Source organism: Gracilinanus agilis, chromosome 1 (genome assembly GCF_016433145.1).
Source record: "Gracilinanus agilis isolate LMUSP501 chromosome 1, AgileGrace, whole genome shotgun sequence".
Classification (NCBI taxonomy): domain Eukaryota; kingdom Metazoa; phylum Chordata; class Mammalia; order Didelphimorphia; family Didelphidae; genus Gracilinanus; species Gracilinanus agilis.
In genome coordinates this window covers 52,209,523-52,234,767 of record NC_058130.1, presented here as the reverse complement: position 1 = coordinate 52,234,767, position 25,245 = coordinate 52,209,523, and the positions used below count along the sequence as shown (strand labels likewise).

The following is a 25,245-nucleotide window of genomic DNA, read 5'->3' as shown; positions in this document are numbered from 1 at the left end:
ATGGAATCCAATTCCTTCCCCAATGCCATTTTTAAAATGAAGAAGTTGAGACGCAGAGAGACATGTCCAAACTCATATAAGCAAGAATTGGGAGGACTAGGATTTGAACTCAGGTCTTCTCCCTTTGAATTCAATGTTTATTCATCTACACTATTGGACCAGAGCTATCCTAGGTGCTGTTGAGATTCACTAGAATTAGGAATAATAAATCTACTCTGAAAGAGATTCTCTGACCTCTTATTATGATTATTATTATGACCTTCCCTTACCTGGCTGCATTATTCTCATGGATGCTCTTTCTGCTCCTGCTTTCAATTTTCTCAGCTGTCCAAGAGTGCTTTGAGGAATATCTGTGCTTCTTTTGCTTTACGCCATCTCTGACTACAGATTTTATTTCTTCCAGTAGCCTTTAAAGCAAACAGCCTAACTGCCATTTTATGAAAACAAGATGTTCTACATAACAAGGTCTGTCGACACGTCAGGAATTAATCTCCTTTTTTTGCTGATTTGCTCTTTTCCATGTCTCTTTCTTGTGAAATCTTAAAAGATTGCAGAGAATAATGACTTTGATGACCGAGGAGAATCTCTGCATCCCAAGTTCTAGATCTCAATCGTGGAGTTGAGACAAAATCATGACTATTTTTAAAAATTATTGGTTAATAAAAATGGGAAAGGGAAGAGCATAGGATCCTAAAGGAAAGTTTTTGGTTCTGGCCTCTCCTCCTAAGCCTGAGATTATTTTTCACTTTGATATTTTTCTCTAAATTCAGATGTTTTTATTTGCCAGGACAAAGGGCAATTCAGCCACTCTGCTAACACTATACTTCCCAAGGAACATCATGCATTATATAGTCAAACTTTACTCTCCTTGTTTTATTATGAAGCATCTAGATGTCCAGTGGGTCTTGGAGTTAGGAAGATCTGAATTTGAATCCTGTCATAGATGCTTACTGGCTGGGGGACCCCCCCTAAGTCATTTAGCCTACCTCATTCTTAATTTTCTCACTTGGAAAATGAGAGAGTTGGATTTAATAGCTTCAAATGTTCTTTCCAACTCTAATCGTATGAAAAATGCTCTTTTCTTTTCCTCTGGCTTCCTTGTTCCTTCTCCACTCCTACTCCATTCCTTATTTAATCCTAGCTCAACTTTCAAACTCTATCTCAAATCTATTTTGTTTCTTCCATGAAGTCTTTGATAACTTCAGCCCTCATTTATCACATAGAATAAATAAATCTATTATTTTGAAGAACCATCTGAGGTTGCCTCTCCTAATCTTTTAGTTTTAAAAATTATTAAACTGAAACTCAAAAGGTAAGTGACTTGTTTAAAGGCACACAACTACTGAATAGAAAAGTGGGGATTTGGACCCAAGTCCTTTGATTTCAAATCCAAGATTATTTCCCCATCCTATGAAATCTTGAAGTGTCTTATCATTGTTATTGGGGGGGGATGAGTAGTGGTGTCAGAGTCCAAGATTAGAAATACTTAACTAAGCTGATATTTCATAAGCAGTATTAAAGCAGCAATCAGACACAGAGAATGAAGTCACATTATTATTGGAGAATAAGGGAAAATAATGCTTGTTGACTAATTATTAAGTTGGACAACATTTGCCATCTATCCCATTTGCTACCCAACCATTGCACTTTGTTTGACCAATCGTATATTTAATAATGGTTGTGCTGTAAGAGCTTATGTTTTCCTAGCACAGTGAGTATAGCATGTAGAGTTTGTTATTATCTTATGAAAGGTTAGAATGTTATAATGGTGAGCCTATGAAACTAGGTTATATGTTCCCTTTAAAATCTAGAGAACTTAAGTCATAGATGTTGGCCTGATCAAGAGCAGAGGGTTTTCCTTCATTTGTAAAGAAAGGGAAACAGTTTGTGTAATGTTCTTGAAAATTGCAGAAAAATATTTCAAATTATAGCAAAGGTCAAAATGGTTTGGTAAAAAGTGCCCTGAAATAATAGACTTTTAAAAAGGGAAAAACAGTCATGATTCTCAAATTTACTTTGGGAGGGGGTCAATGTTGTTCAGCAGAGGTCCTCTCAGACCTCTTTTATGAAAAGATAGGAACCATCTATAATTAGCATACCATTTGTTTTTTTAAAGAACTTAAAATGTCTTGGTCACTTACAGAGTTTAAGCATTTGCTATCTAGTCTTGTCCAGATTAGGAATAAGGGGAAGAGAATATGCATTTATTAAGCACATACTATGTGTGAGATACTGTGTTAAGCATTTTACAACTATCATTTCATTTGATCCTCTTCAGAACCCTGGGAGTCGGGAGCTATTATTTCCCCCATTTTACAGTTAAAGAAACTGAGGCAGTTAGAAGGTAAGTGACTTGCCTAGAAATGAACAGCTTGTTAATATCTGAGGTTGAATTTGAACTCATATCTTTCTGACTGCAGGTCAAGCATTTTATCCACTCTGTTAGCTAGTTGTTTTATTGTCATAAAATTAACAATATGGGAAATTACTTTTTTATGGGAAATTTCTGTTCAAAATCTTCTCTTATTATAATAAGTGCACAGAAGGACAAGAATACTTTTGCATCTTTCCCTGATCATTCAATTCAATAAGCATTTATTAAGTAATTGACTAGCTAATGAATTCTGTTCAAAACATCAGCTAGGCTGGAAAAATAAACAAAAATAGTTGCTGCCCTCAAAGTACTTATTGTCTATTAGGAGGACAAGGTAAAAGAATAGAATTGATAAAATCTCTAAATGGAGAGAATCAAGAATTCCTTGATAATGACAGAATCTGCTTTTACTCTCGTTAGAATACCGAGGGTTTTTCCAATGGAAACGGCCAATTTATATTTTATTTCAAGCAACAGCAAACTAATATTGCTAATAGTTATATGTGCTATCCCTGTGTTCTGCACGCCACCATCTTAAGGTGATGGATGAGAAAATCCCTCCAGACTGTGGTGGCTTAACACTATAATCCCATTGGCTTCAATGGCCAAGAGTCCTTTCCCCATCACACACGGTTTCTTTTTGGAAAGTCCTTATCTGCATGCTGACCCAGACTAATCCAGAGAGGCTTGTGAAAATCTCACTATTAGAACACAGTAAATATTAACAAAAGAGCTTTAAACCCAAGCTCTGGTTTCTTTCCAATGCAAATACTCACAATTTATTTATAAACACAATCTCCCTATTTCCTCTTATGGTGATCATTCACTCAAAAAGCTCACCAGAGAAGGATTCCTCACCCCCCCCCCAAGTACTGTTCTGATGTCTGTGGCACACTCCCCCTCCTTCATTCTGAGAATATTTAAGGATTTGTGTATATAGCATCTATATCCCTTTTATCTCCCATCTCAACTTCTTCTGGAAGGAGAAATGGATTTGTTATTGAACATAATATTCTTTTCTATCAGGAGTAAAAACAAGAACATTTTCTAACTTGAAATTTTTCAAGTCTCTGTATCATATCTTTGTTTTGGAGAGTGAATGAGGTTTCATCTGCAGTAGAGCTGTTGAGTCTGTAATGAGGTCCTGTTGGGCACAATTTAGATGGACAGTTCTCACAAATGGAGGAAAAATAATGGAAATAACATTGGATTTACATCTAGAGGTTATGGGTTCAAATGGTGACTCTCCTTAGTATGAGCTCTTGGGGAATTTCTTCTCCCATTAAAAAGACAGTTGTACCAGATGGCATTTTCCAGCTTTAAATCTGAGGTGATGGGTGCTGGATGGGGTGGCAGAATCTTGGCAGCTACTTGGTTCTATCTAAAAAGATTCTGGCACATAGGTTGATGCGGACATGATTGGGAATGAAGACACTAAATGACCACACCAATGCAACTATCAACAATATGTAAATAAGCCTTGACTGATCACACATATTAAAACCAGTGGAAATGCGAGTTGGATATGGGGGGAGAATTTAAGGGGGGCGAAGGGGAAAGAAAAACAGGAATCATGTAACCATAGAAAATTTTTCTAAAAAAATAGAATATTTACATTAAAAAAAGAGAAACAAACAAAAAAATAAAAAGGTTCTGGCTAGGCTGAATGAAAGGAGAGCATTTAGGGAACCCCGAAAACTAATAATTATTTAGGTCTATTCCAAGAGCTATTCTGGTAGAATGAGAAGTAAATAGAATGACTAAGATGTCTATTCTATCCCTGCCCTATCTGCTTGTTAAATTTTTTTTCTCATTCTTTTATCTTATAGACTAAATGTTACATGAACATATAATGAAGTCTAAGGATGGGTTCTAAGCCAGCTCTATCACTTACTTAATCTCTCAGGGTCTCACTTTCCCTTTTTAATGGAGATGAAGTGGATCAGATGATCTGTTTGGTCCTTTTCAGCTCTAATTCCAATGAAGCTTTATTCTTTTGGTGTTTGAGGAGAGTTATGTTTTCAAATTTCCAGAGAAGATTCAATAGGGTAGAAAAAATTTTGACTAGCCCACAAGCCAAACATTTGCTTGGACCAAGTTCTGGAAGATTCATTTGCCCACAAGAATGTATCTTAGCAGCAGCTTATACAAACTCCAACTAAGTTCTCAAGTTGCCTGGAGTTTCCGTCTGCATCCCAGACATTCAGCTGCTAAGTGAGGGACGTGGTTGTATTTTGGGACCCTCCCAGTCTTATATGGCCCCAAAATGTTCATCTATGGAGATTCTGGAATATTGGACTCTGTGCTCTCTCTGTCCCTACCATAGAATTCCAGACCAAATTAATGGAACTTTATGAATGGAAGCAATGTCCCAATTTTCCATTTCCTTTTTTTTTTTTTTATCACTCAAGCCATCTATTTCAAAGTTATAATTTTAATTATTTGACTTTACAAAAGGGATTCTGGACAATAAAAACCTGTATCCAAAAATGGAGATTGAGTAAAATTTTGTATTTTTAGGCCGCAGTGGTTTATGGACTCAGGGTTTGGAGTAGGATCATGGATTACTTTATGGAAAGGATCTTGGGTACATATAGAAGATTCTAGATGACTTGGTCAGGGTCACAAAAGTAATGAGGGAAAAAGGTAGGAATTGAACTTAGGTTTTCTGACTATAGATCTAGGACTCCTTTCCTCTAGTTGTGGAAGAGGGGAGAAATTCTTGGGGCCTAAGGAATAGAAAAGAACTGGAAACCTAGGAATCTGATTTCTATAAAGACTTTAAGAAAGCTGTTTCCCTGAATGAAACAATTTGGCATACAAGCTGACACTCATTCTTTAGCTCTGCTCCCAGAAGTCTGGGTAGACCTCTAAATGTCACCCATGTGGATTAGGATATTGAAAAATATGGGATATTAGCAAGATTGAGGCAATCTTATTTAAGCCCCTGAGATGCAAACTCTTTAAGACCAACTAATTAGGGGTCCATGGCCTATCAGGGTGTATTGGGGGAGAGATGGGGAGGCTGGATAAATATTCAAAAATTGACTTTTCATTTTAAACTTTCAAAATGTAGGCCTAAAATTCTATAAGTTTTCCAGTACTGTTTACCCTAAACCCTTTGGACTCTGGTAGACAACCCTGGGACTGACCCCTCTATTAGGATCTGCTAAGAATTCCCCAGAACTTCTCCCACCTAAACTAGTGGGAAAATTGAAGGTAAAAGTTTTGGACCAATTTTTTAAAATTAATAAAGTTGGTTTAAATTACATAATGGGCAATTAATGCCAATGGGCAGTTAATTTAATGGGAAAATAATGAGAATTCAATTGATGGTTAATTAATGATGATGGTTAAATTATTAACTGGTATTTTTCCCCCAGTGATATCGCCTTACATAATATTAATTTTTCAGGCACTGTTTCTGAATCTTTTCCCCCTTGGTTTCTCTCTCTTCTTATCTAGAAGAAACACAGGTTTTATGAGTTGATTCAAAAGAGACAAAGGAAGGTTTAATCATGTCACTTCCCTGCTGAAAAACTCAAAGGGTTCCCTATTGCCTCCGGAATTAAGATGAGGAACTTTTCTGTTTAGTTTTTAATTTCCTTCATGCTTTAAGTCCAGCTTGTTTTTTCAGGTTGATGACACATTTCTCCCCTCCACGTGGATCCGTGTTTTATTCAAACTGCACCACTTGTCATTTCCTATACTTGACATCCCATCTTGTGACACTTCTGCTTATAATATACTTTTTTCTCATCTGCAATTTTTAGAGTCTTTGGCTTCTTTTAAAACTCAGGTCAGGTACCACTTTATACACAAGGCTTTTCCTGATTCCCCCTCATCTCTAAAAGCCCCCTGAAGTTGCCATTTATTAAATTAATTATATTGCATGACTCCTTCAGATTTTCTTATAGGGTTATGGTATCATAGACAAAGCCAGAAGGAACCTTAGAGGTCATCTAGACCATTCCCTCATTTTAGGTATACGTGGTTCTTCCAAGAAGGTCCGTACAGGCAGGAAATATCTTGTTTTCTGTAGCTTTTCTTTTTCCTTGATTCTTAGCCCATTCTTAATGCATGTATCTCGAATGAATGAATGAATGAATGAGTAAATGAATGAATTCAGTTCAACCTTTAAGTAGGCAAAGATCGCCTAGCCAATTTTAGTGTCTTGTAATACAGGCTGGTCATTTGGACATGAGAAGATGCAGAGTTGATGATGGTTAAATCATTAAATTTAATCAATAGATCAACAGGAATAGATCGAATAGGAAATGATCAAACCATTGGCCTTGTTGGTGGAACTCAGGATGATTAAAGTCTGAAAATAATGAGAAATATAGGACAGTAGACCCTCTACTCAGCTCCTATAGGAACACATAATAGCAGCTGACAGACAGTAGGTCCAGAAGTAAGAGGCAATCCCTTACTGTGACAGCATACAGGATCTGTTCTAAACTGGGGGTAGATCTGAGAAGTTGGCTGGAATGTGGGCATCTCATTGAAATTGGTTCAACAAAAGAAGACAGCTATGCTAGGATGTTGTTACTCCCTGAAAATGGATTGTTCTTGTCCTCAGGCTCTAAACAAAAGAAATCCTCACAGCAGGAACTCCACATGGACAAAGAAAGAAACCCATGTGGGGAAATCCCTTGGAAATAACTATTCCCATCTTCTCAATGGCCTTACAATTTAGGAATCTTTTTTTTCCCTTCTTAGAGTAGAGGAGCACAAAGCAGCTATAATTTGCATCTCTTCTTGGTCTCAGAATTCAGTTCAAGTCAGAAAATTATTTATTAGGCATTTACTGTGTACCTGCTAGGCACTCATGACATTCTCTCTGCTATCTCATTTCCTTTGCACGGGTTGTCTGTCCTTTATATCTGGAATGCAATCTTGTCTTATTTTCACCTCTAAGAATCCCTAGTTTCCTTCAGAGATTTGCTCTGATGTCACCCCCATATGAAAAAAGTTTCTCCTTAACTGCTCTGATGAATCCCCTACCAGTTGCTAGATCTTTGCCCTACAAAGTAATCTGGATTTATCATGTATGTGTTATGTATATATTTATTTTGTAGATGTGTATTTCTATCTGTATCTCCTGGATTGCCCTGCAGAATGTCAGCACCTCGACTGTCTTTATACCCTTAGCATAGTATCTGGAACATAATAGATACCTAATAAATACTTATTGATTGATGGCATCTCGATGCTTATCAAAGATGAAAAAGGAAACCTTCAGGGAGCCTGTATCCTGTCCAGAACTGTATCAAAATAAGGAGATGATCTGGCATTAAAATGGATACAAATAGGATCTAAGGAGGAGCTACCTGGCAGTGGAGGTTGAGAGACACTCTGATGGATAACGGGCACCTTAAAAAGAGAGTTGAACTTCCATTTGTCTCTGATTAGGCAGGGCCCAGAATGGAGGAAGGCTACTTAGAGAAATAATGTCACGCCTGGAATCAGGAGATTCATCTTCCTGAGTTCAAATTCAGTCTCAGACATTTACTAGCTGTGTGATCCTGGGCAAGTCACTTAACCCTGTTTACCTCAGTTTCCTCATCTATTAAAATGACCTGGAAAAGGAAATGGTAAACTACTCTAATATCTCTGTCAAGAAAACCCCAAAAGGGATCATGATGAATCTGACAAGATTGGAACAAATGAAAAGCAACACAGAGAACAAGCATCAGAGGTAAAATTTGAGGTAGGCTTTCTAACTTCAAATCTATTCTCCTTTCTCTGGAGCCCACTGTCTCCTACACTGTCAGTTGGCCTAAATTTCTCTGTCCTCTCTACCAATGTAACAACAACAATAATAGCATTTCTATAGCACTTTAATGTTTGCAAAGAACTTTTAGACACGTTAACTCACTGGATCAAGGCCACCATGACTTTTTAAAATGCTCTGTTAAAATTCAGATCCATTGGACTACAAGATTTTCTGGGCATCTTATTCATTCCTTGATTCTATAAATCCCTGTAGCTGCTGAAAAGGACAATTTTCTAATCTAAATAAGCCAGCCTTACCATGATAATTCTTATGATTGTGGTTCCCCTACAAGATTTAGGTTTCTCCTGTAGGCTTCAGACCTAAAGACTAAGCTGCCTTTCTGACATCTGGCCAAGTTAGCTTCTCTTATTAGATGGGCACGGACTTGCAGCACTTACCCGCAAGTCATCCCCCCACCTCCTACCCCCAGCTTGGTCTTAAGTACAGAACAGAAAATTAACAGGTGCAAACAAGGCTGAAGGCACAAAGGCTTCATTGTAGGGGCAGCTTAATCCACAAAATGTGCCTTTCTTTAGGAGCCTGGCCAAACTGCAGAGGCAGGAACATCCCTCCTTGCATCCACACAAAGGAAGCTAATGTTAACATATTAGAACAAATTCTAAATAAGAAACAGACAGTTTACCAGGCTGCCACATGCAGTCTCCTATTAGCTTCTGCTCCCCAGCCTCAAAGGGTAAACAGGGAATTACAGAAGGGAATTCATTGCTATTTGCCTGGAACAAACCATAATACACAAACTTGGGAAAAATATTTTCTCTCTACCATGGGGAAAAGGTCAACTAAACTCCCCCCAGCTCAGGTACCCCCTCCTGCAAGTAGAATTGGCTTCCAATTCTGATTCTGTCCCTGACCTGAGTGGCTTTGGACACTTCTGTTAATTGCTCAGAAACCCATTTCCTTCATCTGTACTGCAATAATAGCTAATAAAAGCTTATATTTCTATAATGTAGTAAGTTTGCAAAACTCTGAGTTTTCCTTTGAAAAGTAAGTGAGGGGGTTTGATGAAATGATCTCTAAAGCCCCTTCTAATTCTAAATCTAAAATTTTTTTGTCCTCTAGTCCTAGACTTGACTCTAGGGCCAGGATTCTTAACCTGGGGTAAAGGGATCTTGGTAAAGCACAAACTACATTAGATCTTTAAGAATTTCACTACCCTGTAACTGAAATTTAACATTTTCTTCAATTATATAAGTGGTGGTGTCATTCACTCATTTTTAGTTGTGTTGGCCTCTTTGTGACCCCCATTTTTTGCAAAGATCCTGCAATGATCCTGAATTGGCTTGCCATTTCCTTCTCCAGCTCCCTAGATGAGGAAACTGAGGCAAACAGTGTTACTTGACTTGCTCAGGGTCACACAGCTAGTAAGAGTCTGTAGCCAGATTTGAACTCAGGAAGACCAGCACTCTACCCCGTTGTGCCACCCAGTTGCAGTGATAAATGCAGGCAACAAGTATTATACTGAGAAGGGGTCCACAAGCCTCATAATACTGCCCTAAGTATCCTTGGCATAAAAAGGTTAATGATTCCTACTCTCGTGGGGCATGGAGGTTGGGGACCATTTCTAGATTTGTTTGCTAACAAAATGAATTGTGATAGATTCATGGCATTACTGGCACTGTTAAATGATGAAAAGCATCAAGGATTTAGAGTCTAAGGGCCTAGATTCAAATCTTAGCTTTTCCAGTTGCTGAAGATTGAACCTTGGGCAAGTCATAGGCTTTTTGTGTCTATAAAATGAGAGGGTTAGACTATAACTTCTACCATCCTTTATAGCTCTCTCTCTGTATCATCTTCTCTAGGGAGCTTGCAGAGACTTTGAAAACTTGATTATTCATTTGACATCCTATCTTGTTTGTTCCAGCTTTAAGTGTAAGTCAACTGGTGGGAAACTCAATAGGATTACAAAACAGAGCACTGCAATTGGATCTCTCTTTCTCCTTGGGCCACTGGGATGACATTTATTCTTAAACACAATGATAAAGTCATTGCCCATTAACAGCTGAAGGAAAAAAAGAGAGGAAGTTCTTCAGTTTTACTTACTTTATCTTGCTTTCCCAGAGAAAACAATGTCAGAGGAGGTAGATCATTGGCTGAAAGAGCCACTTAAATGATCTTCAAAATGTGATTTTTCTCTTAGAATCTCCCACTTGGAAACTCTTGGGCTAATATATTTGAGTCAACACTCTCCAAGCTCCTGAAAGTGTGCTTTTGGCTATTACAACATGTCAGGAGATCCATATTGGTGCTGCCAGATAGAAACTTTAGTCCTAATGGTTGTAGTCCTCATGTATATCACCCTTTACAATTTAGAAAATATTGTTTTCTCAACAACCCTACAAGAGAGTGAAGTGCAAATATTGTTATCTTTTTTTAAAACTCTTACTTTCTATTTTAGTAGTAGTTCTAAGACAGAAGAATAGCAATTGGGGTTGTGACACTCATCTCCATCTCCTCGTGGCTCCTAGATTTGCTTTCCTTATAATGTAGCATGGCATGTTCTTCAATAGCATTCCCTGAGCTGTCCTAGGTCCTCTCTATCTCTTCAAATTTGCTCATAGGGTTGTTTTAAGGATCAAATGAGATAATATTTGTAAAGTGTTTGGTACAGTGCCTGACACATCATGAGAAGCATAGAAATGCTTCTTTCCTTCTCTTCTTCTTCCGTCTCCTTTATCCCCCTCCCAGTGTAGTATTATGGAAAGAGCCCTGGGCTTAAGAGTCATAAGTGCTGGTTTTGAGGTCCAGCTCTGACTCTAGGAATAACATGGGGTAAAGGATGAGGTGCTGGACTTCAAGCTCAGAAGAGCCTTCAAATCCTACCTCAGGTAAGTCATTTTACTCTATATGCCACAGTTTCCTCATCTGTAAAATGAGCTGAAGAAGGAAATGGCAAATCTCTCTAGTATCTTTGCCAAGAAAACCCCAAAGTGGTTATAAAGAGTTAGACATGACTGAAAAATGATTCAGTATCAATAGCAACAAGACAGAAATGGCAAGATGGCTGAATTTAGTCATAGGACCATAGGACCTCAATGTGTAACCCTGATTGAGAAAGCCTTCAAAAACTAGTCTTCAATTTCTTCATCAATTAAGCAAGATGTTTGTATTACCAATCAATGAGCTTTCATTAAATGCCTCTTATGACATAGACAATGGACTGCATCAGAGATGTTAAACAGATGGTCTGTGGACCACACAACACTCCCTAGTGTTATCCAAACTCAATTAAAATATAATTGGGAAATATTTACCAAAATAAGTAAAAGTACAGTAGAACATAGATAATGCTAATATGTAGTTTTCCAAGTCATTATGCTGCCCACAAGGAATCTTATGTACAGCTTCTATTTGAGTTTGACTATATGACTTCTAAGGCTTCTTCTGGCACTATACTGTACATCCCTATCAATTATACAACCTCTCTAGGCCTTAGTTTCCTTTAAAAAATGGGATGATAATTTATGAGAGAGAAAGCATGGGACAAGGGATAGAGAGCTGCCTCCCTATGACACATTCTGGCTAGAAAGCCTTAGACAAGTCACTTAATCTCAGTGGCCTAGGCAACTCCTTTAGACTATGAAATATGAACAGTTTCTTTGTTGGGAGTTTCCACCACAAATGGGATCACAGGAATGGACCAAATATAGTATGACCATTGGCTTGTTGGAAGGCTTGATTAAGATAATTGATATAAAGTTCTTTGTCAGAACTGCAAAATGTTGAATATTTCTGAAGAAAAAGAAGAGCTAGTTTATGGTCTATAATAGCTGAAGGAAAAGAAGAAATAGTGAGAGAAATCTGGATGTTGGGCAATTAACCCTAAAAGCTTATTACTTTCATTGACTGTTATCACTTTTGTTTATAAAGAAACTTGTCTTGCAGTCCTAACTTAGAGCAGCTAAATTCTTTGATTTTGCTATGTGTTCTCAAAATAGTTGTTGATAGACACCATCATCCTGAAAGCCCTTGGTGAAACTCAAGATGACGAGACTGCTTCTATGCAAAAGTTTCTTATAGGTTGACAGAGTTGGAAGGAACCATAGATCTCCAAATTCCCTGCCTTTGCCCTAGCTCTATCTTAGGTCTAGAATATATACTCCCTCTTCACTTCTACTCTTAGAAGCTCTGACTTTCTTTAAGACTCAGCTCAGCTACCACCTTCTTTGAGAAGCCTTTTTTGATGTCCCCAAATGTTAATGCTACGCTCTGAAATTAGTTTGTATTTCATATGAATATATTTAATATTTACTGACCTAGGTATACCTTAGTAGAGTGGAAGTTCTTTAAGGACAAAGACTGTTTCTTTCTTTGTATCACCAATGCACCTTGTTAAATGCTTATTAAGTTGAATCTAGACGAGCCAGGCCTTTACTTTGAGAGAGAAGGAAACTTGGGAACTTTGAATGAAACCCATGATAGGCAAAATACTTACATATTCTACTTCCTTCGTTGAGTCACCAACGCTTCCATTTGTGGTGGGTGGTGTGCTTCCTGCCCCTTCAGATTTTTCCTGTTGCTTTCCCTCCTCTTTGGGCAGGCCACCTTGACCTGGGAGGGCTACCTCTCCCACTCCAAGGGCATCACTTTTATATTTCTTGACAAATTCTTCCATCAGTTTCACTTCATTTTCCAAAAGGCTGCGGCACCGAGAAGGGTCTTGATCATAAATTGGCAGCTGCCTCATCAGTTGCCGTCTGCGGAGGAAAGCTCCTTCAGTGCCTGTGACTGGTTGCATTTCTTTTGGAATCAGTTCCATATAGTGGATAGCCTGCCAATGAAGAAATAGGACATGGCTAGAGCCCAGAAGAATCTTTAATCGAGTATCATAAATAAGCACTAAAAGCCTATCTCCCTGCAAAGAATAATTGGTGTCATTATCACTTGGGCTATCTCACCTTACTCAATAGGAACAGCAGGTGCTAATAAAAAATAATTTTTATCACTTACTCACCACAAATTGTGGGTTGTCCCAAGACAGGTCAAGCATCAATTTACAAGGTTTTCCATCCTAAAGTGAGGAGTGATGAAAATCTGCTTCCATTCCCATAATAATGACTATTGTCAGGCTATTCACATTACTGTCTACTAGCTCTCATCTCTGGCAAAAGTCATTCCATACCAATTCCCATAATGCCTCAATTTATGTTGTTTCCCCTATTTTCTTCCTTTCCTAGAATTAACAAATCTTATTCAGTCTTCAAACTCCATTCTAGATCATACTTCATTTACTCATTTTTCTTCCCATTTCTTAAATATCCAATATATGCAAAGCAGATTGGTAGATGAGATACAAATACTATTCAGATTTGGTCCTAATCTCTTAGAATTTAAAATTTAGAGGAGATCAGACGAGGGAAGGCAAAAATGAGAAAGATTGAATATATATGCAATAGTTACATAATAAAAGTCTTATATTTCCCTAGCTTAGCCATTTTCAGAGTCATTATCCATATTGTTGCCATCTTCTTTTTAATATTGGACTATGATAATACTTCTCCTCTGTATTAAAACCTAAAGTCGTTCCCCAGTGCTTACTGAATAAAGTGAGAAAATTCTCCAGCCCTAGTCATCATATCTAGAATTTTAAGTTCAGCTTTTGAACATCATTAGTTTTAGGAAAGAAAGTGGTCATTGGAGAATGTTCAGATGAGTACAACCAGGAAGATGAAGATACCTTGTACCATATGGATATTCATCAAAGAAAACAAGGGTTCTTGGCCTAGAAAAAGCTTAGTTGGATAGTAATAGCTGTCTGTATATATTTAAAAGAACTGTCCTGTGGAATAGGGATTTAAATTTATTCTGTTCAGTAAGCATATCTAGAAGCAATGCATGGGAACTCAAAGGCAAATATAAGTTTGATATAAGGACAAGCTTCTAACAATTAGAACTACCCCAAAGTAGAATGGTATGCCTAGAGAAGTCATGAATTCCTCTCATGGAAATCTTCAAGCAAAGACTAGATGATCATGTGTCAATTATGATCCAGAGAGAATTATTTTTCACTTATGGATTGTACTAAATTACTGTGGGGGTCACTTCCAACTCTGGAAAAATTCAGTAGTTACTAATCATGGTAATTTTCAAGATCCTCCACAACTTAGGTCCAGCTTACCTGTCCATCTTATTCCCTACTCCTTCATTTTGAATAGTCTGTGTTCTTGCTAAACTTTAGCAAATCACATCTTCATAATCTTATTATTGCCTGAAATATACAGAACATGGATTCTTATTCTTAAATCCTTTTTATTTTAATTCACAACTGTATTTTAATATAGTTGATTCCCTTCATAGTCCTATATATTTTACTTAATGTGTCTAAAAATAAAATTCTGAGAAAGAATCCATAGGCTTTGCCAAACTACTAATGGGGTCCATTACATGACAAAGTAAAGAAACTCTGGAATGGAGAATATAAGAACCTGCTATTGCTGTGGTTTGCTTATTATTAAAAATGACAGTATTTGATAGAGCACAATATTGTCTTTCCTTCAGAAGGGTAACTCATATCTCCTAATAAGATCACTGAATTTAAGTTTAAATTTGGGATTTAAATTTGAGAGAAGCAACTTGGAAATAACTTTGCTCAGTGATCTTCTGAGTACTGGTATCATGTAAGGCCTACTCACCAAAGGTGGCCCCAAGGTCAAAGAACTAGACATGAAATCTAAAAGTAAGAATGATTGCTTTCCCTAATTTGTCCATTCATCTCTCCCTCCTACCATTGTGAGTGTATTTGGACTTTACACCTAAGATACAGTCCTACCTTATTACTGCCTCTTACTTTTATTTAAAGCTCAGAATTTATTCTACCTCCTTTGTAGGAATTCTTATCATTTTTGGTATCATGGATTCCTTTGACAGGCTAATGAAGCCCTATGAGCCCTTTCTTAGAATAATTTTTAATGCATAAAACAAAACATGTGGGATTACAAAGGAAACAAATTATATAGAAATAGTTATTAAAATGTTTTAAAAAATCATAGATCCCAAGATGGGAGGCCCTGTTGCTGCATCCTTGCTTATTCTGTAAGATGTTACAGCTCTTTCTGACCTTGTTTATTTACTGTTGTATCCATCCAGAAGAATTTAAGCTTCTTGTATCATATATTCTCACTGCCTAGTACAGTGCCTTGTATGTAGTAGGATCTTAGCAAGTGCTTATTAGATTGGATCAGATAGTACATGAGGTTCTCCAGCCACTACATTTTATAGATCGATTAAATGGCCACAGTTTTAGGTCTTGAAGGAACCTTAGAGATGCTTCATCTACATTGTGTTGATTGTATATCCTGTTGAGGCCCTTCAATATCTCCTCTGTGGGAGCAATAGCCAGTCAAGAGACTATCCTAGTGGTCCACAAAGGATAAACTAAGTGGATGAAGAATTCATGTTGTCCAAAGAAGGCAATGCAGTCCAATGGGAAGTTCATTGAGTTAGTCCACAAGCGTAGTACACTGTAGGCAGCTGAGGTACAGTCAATATTATCAGTTTACCAAGAAGGATTTATTAAGCACCTACTATGTGACAGGTACTATGGTAAGCACTGGGGATATGAAGACAAAAATAAAAATGTCATTTATCTCAAAAAGCTCACCTTCTTTGGGGGGGGGTCAATATATATGCTTAAGGAATAAATAAAGTATATAAAAATAAAGTCAAGTTAATTAAAGGAAGATACTAAAATCTTGGAAGATCAGGAAAAACCTGGGCCCAGAGATACACTTGAAAAGGAAGTAGAGATCAGGTCAGATTGAATTTAGAAAAATTTACACTGCTTTTCGGAACATATAGCTGTCCTTGAACATTATATTATATTATAAAAGTCATCTTTTATAATACCCTTTGGGGTTCTGGTGGCACTATATAGCAGTGAATCAAGGTGAACCATGAATTCAGAAGAATTAAGTCACCAGTGACCCAGTGAGCAATAGAAAGGTACACAATGGGCATGAAGAAGTTAAGGTACATATGATATATTTCAGAAGTTAACAAAAAAGAAAACATTGAGAACATGCATGGGTAAAAAAAGAAGATACATTCATCTTATAAGAATGAAGGCTAACCAAAAGATAGCTCAACTAGTATATAGATCTCCATGAAATATTAAAAGGGACAGAGGAAGCCTCCTGTCCTTTGGATTTATCCTCCATTTTATGGAAGGATTTGGAAAGGAATTGTACAAGATAGGAAACCGTGGAGGTAGAATTGTTTTGTTGAAGAGCTCACAGATTCACTGCTGTATCAAAAGCCATAGGTATAATTAAATACATCATCTGGGTACTCATATATGCTTTAAAAATGGCTGACAGTGAAGGATCTGGGCAATCAGGTTGGAGAAACTATCCAAATCAACTTTGATTTTCATAAGATAATGAACTTTTAGCAGGAAGAGACTTTAGAGATCATGTAGTCACATCAACACATTTTGTGGATAAGAAAACAAAAGTTCATCAAGGTTATGGGACTTAAGATCACTGAAGTAGTAAATAAGAATGCTAGAATTTAAACTTGGGTTCACTGACCCAACTTCAGTGACCAATTTACTGCAACTGAAATAGTTTTATGAAAGTCAATGACTTCTCCAGATTTGTACAAAGAAGGAAATGTTGGAAAAATGTCATCCCTTTCAAGTGAAATGTGGTTTTGGATGATCTAAATGAGGTTAAATATTTATCTAAACAATTCTAAAATATCCACTTCCTCAATCCTAGAATTACAGAGTAGGAAGAAAACTCATGGACTATCCAGTCTGCCCCATACCTGGATGAGATTGTCGTTTACTAAGCATCCAACAAATACTTAATCCTTGTTTTCTTTTTTTTTTTTTTAAACCCTTGTACTTCGGTGTATTGTCTCATAGGTGGAAGATTGGTAAGGGTGGGCAATGGGGGTCAAGTGACTTGCCCAGGGTCACACAGCTGGGAAGTGGCTGAGGCCGGGTTTGAACCCAGGACCTCCTGTCTCTAGGCCTGGCTCTCACTCCACTGAGCTACCCAGCTGCCCCCTTACTCCTTGTTTTCTTGAAGACTTCCAATGTCAGGAAACCTACTCCTTCCCAAAGGGCAATTCATTGCACTCCTGAATAGTTCTCTTTGGAAGTTTTTTTCCTGTCAAAAAACTTAAATTTGTTTCTTTGCCACTTCCATCCATCCCTCTTAATTTGGTCCTCTGGGACTAGAAGCAGAATAAATCTAAATCGTCTCCTCTCTGACTGACCTTCAAATAGCTGAAAATTTCTATCATCCTTCTGTTCCCCCCTCTTTTCTTCCTCCTCCACCATCCAGTCTTCTCTGTTTTAGGATAAAAGGTTGCTAGTTCCTTCAATGGCTTTTTATTTAGACTTAATATTGATCCTTATATTTACTGCCCTCTTCTAGATGCTTTCCCTTGTACCTGGAATTCAACACAATAGAAATGGTCAGAGAAGGACAGCATAAGGCAGGACCATTTATCTCCCTAGACAATTACATAATTGAAATGGACATTAATTCCATCTTGCTAGTTTTGCAACATGGATTTTGTTTCCCTCAAAATTGAAAATCAGCGCCTAATTTCACATACAGGCAGCGTGCCTAATTAAAAAATTGGCAGTCTAATTTTATATTACTTTTCCTTGAAAATTGTAATGAAATCATTAAAAGATTTAAAAACATTTCATAGTTTGCCGAGATCAAAAGTATTGGTGTCTATGCCCTAAAGAGTAAAACTAACATGTTTCAAGGTACATAGAATTCAGAAATTGATTTGGGGATCAATATGACTGATAACTGTCTGATTGTTCCACACATAATTGGCTGGTTCCTGACTCATTAGATCGAAATAATTATTATTAGTGTTAAGAGCCAGAAGAGGGGTGAAGGTGAAATCTTAAATGAGGCTAAGTTTTGTGTTCTTTGTTCTGCTGTAAGGACAGCATAACAGTAGTGGTGAGAGTGCTGAGTTTGCTTTTAGGAAGGTTTAGGTTCAAATCTTACCTCTGACACTAACTGTTGAGGCTGGGGTAATAATAATAATTACAATAATAATAAACATATATATAACTATATACATATAAATACATATTTGTATATGTTAAAGATAAATATATTTATATTACATTCAAGTCATTTAATTTCAAACTGGCTCAAGCAACTTCCTGGGATTTATCTATTAAGTCATAGATGGTCTGGGTTCTGCATTGGGGGAGGAGTGGTCACATGAGGAGTTTCTGAGCATAAGGTTCTCAGAGCCCCTATTTGGGAGAAATTTGGAATATCCACTTATACTCCATCTCAGAGCCGCCAAGTGAGCAGCATGTCATATCCTATGGTTAGAAGGATATTGTCCATTCTATGGCATGATAGAAGAAGCATTAGATCTTGAATCAGAAAGTCTGGTTTGGAATCCTGGATCACATTACCTGGCTGACATGAGGCACAATGTCTCTGAACCTTAGTTTTCTCTTCTGTAAAATGATTGGATTCGTTAATTTCTTAGTTTTCTTTCTACCTCTAAAATCTAGGATCCCAGAAAGGACCCTTTTCTGTCAAAAGAAAATTAATCTTTCATATGAAACCCTAGTAAAAACTTGGATCTATGACATCTCCATAGCTTTTCTTCCAGGATGCTTAGACATGGACACTGCCCAGAAGGCTGGGCATCATGTCAAAACAATTCAAATTACCCTGGTTCCTTCCTATAGGAGTTTACAAATTAAATATCAAGTTCAGAGACCCTTTTGAAAGTCCTTTTGCTTTGATTGTCATTACTTTGTTTGATTTTGAAGTTAATTATTTTGCAAAAGGGTTAAAAAGCAAGAGTTCGGGGCAGCTGGGTAGCTCAGTGGAGTGAGAGTCAGGCCTAGAGACAGGAGGTCCTAGGTTCAAACCCGGCCTCAGCCACTTCCCAGCTGTGTGACCCTGGGCAAGTCACTTGACCCCATTGCCCACCCTTACCAATCATCCACCTATGAGACAATATACCGAAGTACAAGGGTTTAAAAACAAAACAAAACAAAACAAAACAAAAAAACAAAACAAAAAAAAAAAAGCAAGAGTTCCTTAGCTTCTGAAAAAGTTCCATTTTCTTGGTAATTTCTTCACAGATAAGCACAAGACTCATTGTTATCTGTGTTCATTCATTAGTCTAGGTTTTGTAGCTAGTTAGCCTTCGCAATGAGACTTCTAAATAGTAGCTACTAAAACACATACTACTTTGACTATCAGCTTAAGGAAAAATGGCCTCAACCATTAGACTTTCCTACAGTATCTATTGGACAGATAGCTATTTGTTTGTTTGTTGTTTTTCAGTTGTGGCCAACTCTTTGTGACTCTATTTGGGGTTTTCTTGGCACAAAGGTACAGAGATATTTGCCATTTCTTTCTGTAGCTCATTTTTTCCAGGTGAGGAAACTGAGGCAAACAGAGTTAAGTGACTTATCCAAGGTGAACCAGCTAGTAAGTGTCTTGTGCTAGATTTGAAGTCAAAAGGATGTGTTTTTCTGACTCCAGGCCTATTGCCCTATCCGCTGCATCATCTAGCTCCTTTGGGGCAGCTAGCATCTGGAATCAGGAAGACCTGAGTTCAAATTTGGACTCAGACACTTACTAGCTGTATGACCCTGGGCAAATCACTTAACCTTTTTCATCTCAGTTACATCTGTAAAAAATGAGCTAAAGAGGGAAATGGTAAACCACTCCAGCATCTTTGCCAAGAAAACCCCAAATGGGGTCAAGAAGAGTCAGACATAACTAAAAAAATGACTGAACAACAAACTATTTGTTTTCCATGGGATTCATAGAGTTCTGTGAAATTCTAGTTCTTTAATTAGTTAGGGGAACTAATGAGTTAACTCAATTCTGGCCAGGAGCCTGGAAGAGAAGGGAGTTTCCTTCCTAGGAGACCAGTTTTCCTATTGTAGCTTCAAGCATGGCTGGCTAGTTGGCCTTTTTCCATTGTACTGTAAAGACCACAGTTTACAGCTGCCACAGATGTGCTTATATGAGGTTACTATTGCAGGGCTGGCTGGGGATTAAGTAGGAAACCAACTAATGACCAACTGCGTGTGGCTTGACGAGGATCAGATAGATTTAACTCTGAGTGTCAATTGCTTGGCGCTGTCCTGAACCTCCAGGAGAGCAGGTTGTGGAATTCAGCCCCATTAGCCTTGGAGTTTTTCAAGGATTAGTTGAAAAGATTGGATCAATGTCAAAATTCACATGAATTGTGAATTACTCTGCCTATCAAAGAGATATTTCTGCTTCCCAGTGGAAGCAGGAATGGTTGGCCCCCCAAAAATCTTACACAAAGCATTTCAGGAATTTTATTTGTCAAAAAAGAATGGAGAATTTGGTGACATAAGTCCTGTTTGCTATCCTTTGTTGTTGTGTGTAAGCCTATTTGAAGTTTTCTTGGGAAAGATCCTAGAGTGGCTTATCATTTCCTTCTCTGGGTCATTTTTTAGATGAAGAAACCAAAGCAACAGGGTTAAGTGACTTTCCCAGGGTCATATAGCTAGTAAAGTATCTGAAGTCAGATTTGAACTTAGGGCTTCCTGACTTCACACTCAGTACCTAGCTGCTCTTAATGTGTTATCTTTAGAAACAGAAAAGACCTCAGAGGTCACCTAGTCCAATCCCTTTATGTCAGAGAGGTCCAAAGATGAGATCCAGAAAGAAGTGACATCCCAAGAAATCAATGTGGCACACAGAGGTCTTGATATAGAGCCAGAGAACTTAGCAATATGAAGTAGCCAAATTCTCTAGCCTCCCTTCTGCCCTTGTAACATGAGCTGGTTGGCCAAGATGACCTCTGAGGTCTCTCCCAGTTTGTGAAACACAGTAAAAGAACTCCTTTAATCCCAAAGTCTTCAGACTTCCCACTGTCCAGATGCCATGCTGCCTCCTTCAAATGGACAAATTTGAAAGTTCTAATGGAATCTAAAGACATGGGGCTCATTCCTATCAGTCTTTGGTTCTTCCCTCTCACCTCCCACATCCAATCAGTGTCCACATCAAGAAGGTGCCACAGTCTCTCTACATCTCAGACATTGTCTCCTCACCATTCACATAGCTACTACTTTAATTTGACTAGTTGGGTAGCATGGTGGAGAAAGCATAGGACGTGGAGTCAGGAAGAGCTGAGTTTAAGTCCCATCTCAGATTCTTACTAGCTGAGTGACCCTGGCAAGTCACTTGGCCTCAGTTTCCTCATCTGTAAAATGAGGGCAATTATAGTCCATACCTCAAAAAGTTGTTGGGAGGATAAAATAACCTATTCAAGATACTTTACAAACCTAAATTTACTACATAAATGACAGCTATTATTACCTCTCCCCTAGCTTTCCTGCCTCCACTCTCTCCTTTTCCCAATCCATCCTTCACAAAGCTGCAAGACAGTTTTATATATACATATCTATATACCCCCCACATAAATATACATATATGACACATAGTCATATAAACATATATATGCACATATCATATGCATATACATATATGTATTTATGTACATAGTCAGATAGATGGATAGATGGATGGATGGGTGGATGGATAGATAGACAGACAGACAGACAGATAAATAGATAGATAAATAGTCAAGTGATGCCTTCTCTAGTGCAGGGAGGGGAGAGAGGGAGGGAGATACCTGGAAAATTTAATGTAACAAACATATGGATTAATTAATTTTAAAAATGACAAAGCTGACAAATTAATATTCCTAATATTAAAATATTAAACATCTAGTCTGATCATGCCATTATGCTTCTCCAGAAGGTTCATTGATTCCCTGTTTCCTCTAGGATAGAATACAAACTCCTGTGTTTAGCATTTAAAGCCCTTCCCAGTGTCTCTAATCTCTCATTCTAGATTGAATCAACTTGGCTTCCCATCATATATTCTACATTCAAGTAAACTGGCTCTTCCCTCTTCAACCTCTGCCTCTCTGTGCCTTTGATAGGCTGCCCTTCCCTTCTACTCTGCCAACACTAGGTTCATCCTTCCTCCTTCCTTTTGCCTCTTTAAACCCTTAGCACACTTCAAGGTTCAAGTCTAATGGCTCCTCTTGCAAGAGACCTTTCCTAATTCTCTCAATTGTTAATGTAGTTCCCTCCTCATTACCCCCAATTACTTTGCATTAATTTCCAATGGATTTTGTCTTTGCTTACCCACGTACATGATCCCCTCCACCCGATCTCCTCCTAGTAGAATGTCCCCTTTTTGAGGGCAGTAGGTACTGTTTCATCGAAGTCTTTGCATCTCTCCCCAGTGCTTACCATAGTGCCTGGCACAGAGTCTGGTGTTTAATAAATGCTTATTGAATTAAATTGCATTTTTCCTGCCAATAGGCTGTTGGGACTTTGCTCTTTCCTATATGAAGTAAATTAACAGAAAGGAGGTGGCTGAGGGAGCCCTTGGATTTGATCACTGCCATTTGTCCCTGCTCTCAAAGTAGACAATTTTGGAGAGCGTCCAGCTCTTGAAATAGCCTTAACAGGACCACAGAGTGGGAGAGCTGGAAGAGTTCTCTGAGATTGTCAGGTCTGGCCCCTTGCTCTTTACAGTTGGGAAAACCAAGGCCCAGGAAGGGGGATTCACTTTGACTTGTCCCCAGTGCCATGGGTCATTAGAGGGAGAAATAAGACTAGAATGCAAGTCTTATGGCTTCGCAGTGCAGAATAGCTCCTGTATCTGAGATATCTGCTCCAAAAGTTATTTCCTTTATTTTTATTCACTGGCCAAGGTCAAGGTCTGGAGCTTGCTGGAATATAACCAAAGAAGAAAATTTATCCTTTGAGGATTTTAAGTGACCTGGGGAGATCCTTTGCCTTTGTCGAACTTTGGAGTTGGCTAGAAAAGAGGCATTATTGAAAGAGTGCTGACCCTGGAGTCAGGAAGTTCAAATCCTAATGCAGAACAATTCCTGACTCTGTGACCTTGGATGCTAAGCTTTATTTCTCCTAGATCCGTTTTCCTCATCTTTAAAATGGGGGCATTAATTCAAAAAGTACCTTTTAAATTCTCATATAAATATGGGCCCTTATTTTACAGAATGGACTATCTCTGAGCTACATCATGGATCCAAAGTCACTTGCCCTTAAGCAAGGATCAGTTTTAGCCCTCCTCCTTCCTGAATCCTTCTCTGAGTGCCACTGCTTTTAGCGATTTGTCCCTTTCCTGAAATCATGGGGCACTTTTTAAGATTGGAAACCTAAGGAGAGTCTAAGACTGAGAAGAGAAGGGGAGCTGTCGACCAGGTCACAAAAGTAAAACTTGCCAAAATATCTTGAATTCAGGAAAAGAAGTTTTTCCTTTTTTTTTTTTTTGTGAGGGGTCAAGTTTGGGTTTTATGATCCAATATTAATTATATTATGATAACAAAAAAGTACTCTGGGACAATGGAAAGAGTGATGGCTCTGGAGTTGGACATCCTGGGTTCAAATCCCAACTCTACCACTAAATATTTGTGGACTTAGGAAAGTTCTTCAATGCCTTTAGCCCAGTGACGGGCAAACTACCGACAGCAGGTCAGATGCAGTCAGCTGAAATGTTCTATCAGACCAGGCAACATTATTCCTAATCTGATGAATACAATGCCTAGGATACAATGTAATGAAACTTCGAAAGAGTTGCCTTAGAAACAGACTGAGAGAGGAGCATTTCCTTTCCTTTGGCCCCTTCTTTAAAAAGTTTGCCCATCACTGCTTCAGACCTTAGTTTCCTCCTCTATAAAACGAGGGGATTTGTGCGGTCTCTTCCATCTCAAAATCTATGATTTTAGGACCCTGATAAGTTTGGGAATGCCACGCTTTGGTAGAAGCATCATATATTGTCTTGCTAGCAGCTTATCAGGGTTATTAAATGTTTAACAACCAGCTTACTAAGTGGGGGAGAGGATGGAAATGAACCCCAGACACACTTTAGAGTTTAATTTGCATGATTAGCATTTTCACCATTTTTCTTAAACTTAAACAATAACAAGATAATAACTATTTATTTACATAATTATTGAACATATTGACTATAGCAATTATTTACTCAGACAACATTGCTATAGATTAGGCCTAAGCAAGGCCTACTTTATAGCATTTGTTAATTTCTGAGACATAAATGCTAATATTGAAAATATTACCTATCTCTGTAACTGACCCAGATCCTGACTATGAGTAGTGAGTGGCCCAGCAGCTGTTTTAGACCAAACATTTCAAGTCAGGACCAGAGTGCCATTTTGAAAAAACGATGACCTATCTGTGGGCCTATGCTTTGGATTCCTTATTTGTAAAATAAGCCCTTGCCTTCACTTACATTCTTTTTTTGGGTGGGGTGTTATGAAGGGTTGTGTGAGCATTATTCAAAGGGGAGAGAAGAGGAGGGGAAAGAAGAGGGAAAGGTAGGAAGGGGAAAAGGAAGAGAGGGTAGGAAGGCAAAGGAAGACATGATCTTGCTCCCTGGTACAAGCTAGGGCCTGGATTGCTGAAATAGTAGAGCAAGAGGAGTATTTCTTGCTTGTGACCCTTTAGAATGTTGCACCTGGAGGTTCTGACATCTGTTACTATATCTGTCCTGTGCTATTCAGAGTCCAAACATAAGGCAAGGCAAGGAATGTGTTATCAGATCTGGGCTTGTTTTTTCTTTTGACTTTTAATTCATCCTAATTTTATGGCATCCTGACCTTGGTTTGGCTCAGTATTTTCCCATAGCATCATAAAAGCAGAGCTGAGTTCAGCAGTGAATTTGGTCTAGACTATGTTTAGAGAGGCAGCCTGGGAGTAGTGGACAGAGAGCTGGCCCCAGAGCTAGGAAGCTCTGGGTTCAATCCTTGCCTTTGACACATGCTTATTCTGTTATCAAGAAGTGATTTATCCTCTTACTGCATTCAGTACTCTCCCTCTACCTCTCTTTCTCCCTTTCTCTCTCTCCCCCTCCTCTCTCTCTCCTTTCTCTCTCTCTCTCTCTTTTATTTCTCTCTCTCTTCTATTTCTCTCTTCTCTCTCTCTCTCTCTCTCTCTCTCTCTCTCTCTCTATCTATCTATCTATCTATCTATCTATCTATCTATCTATCTATCTGTGTGTGTGTGTGTGTGTGTGTGTGT

The 25,245-nt window shown here is 38.2% G+C and overlaps 1 protein-coding gene across 2 annotated transcripts in view; it reads right to left on the bottom strand.

The window, feature by feature from the left end:
- The window catches only part of LMCD1 (LIM and cysteine rich domains 1), an 86,809-nt gene that overhangs the window by 6,677 nt on the left and 54,887 nt on the right, over positions 1-25,245 (bottom strand). For both annotated transcript variants that reach the window (XM_044662998.1, XM_044663077.1), the window contains one exon: positions 12,607-12,942. In XM_044662998.1, the coding sequence (XP_044518933.1) occupies positions 12,607-12,942 (336 nt within the window). The remainder of the gene's footprint in view (positions 1-12,606; positions 12,943-25,245) is intronic.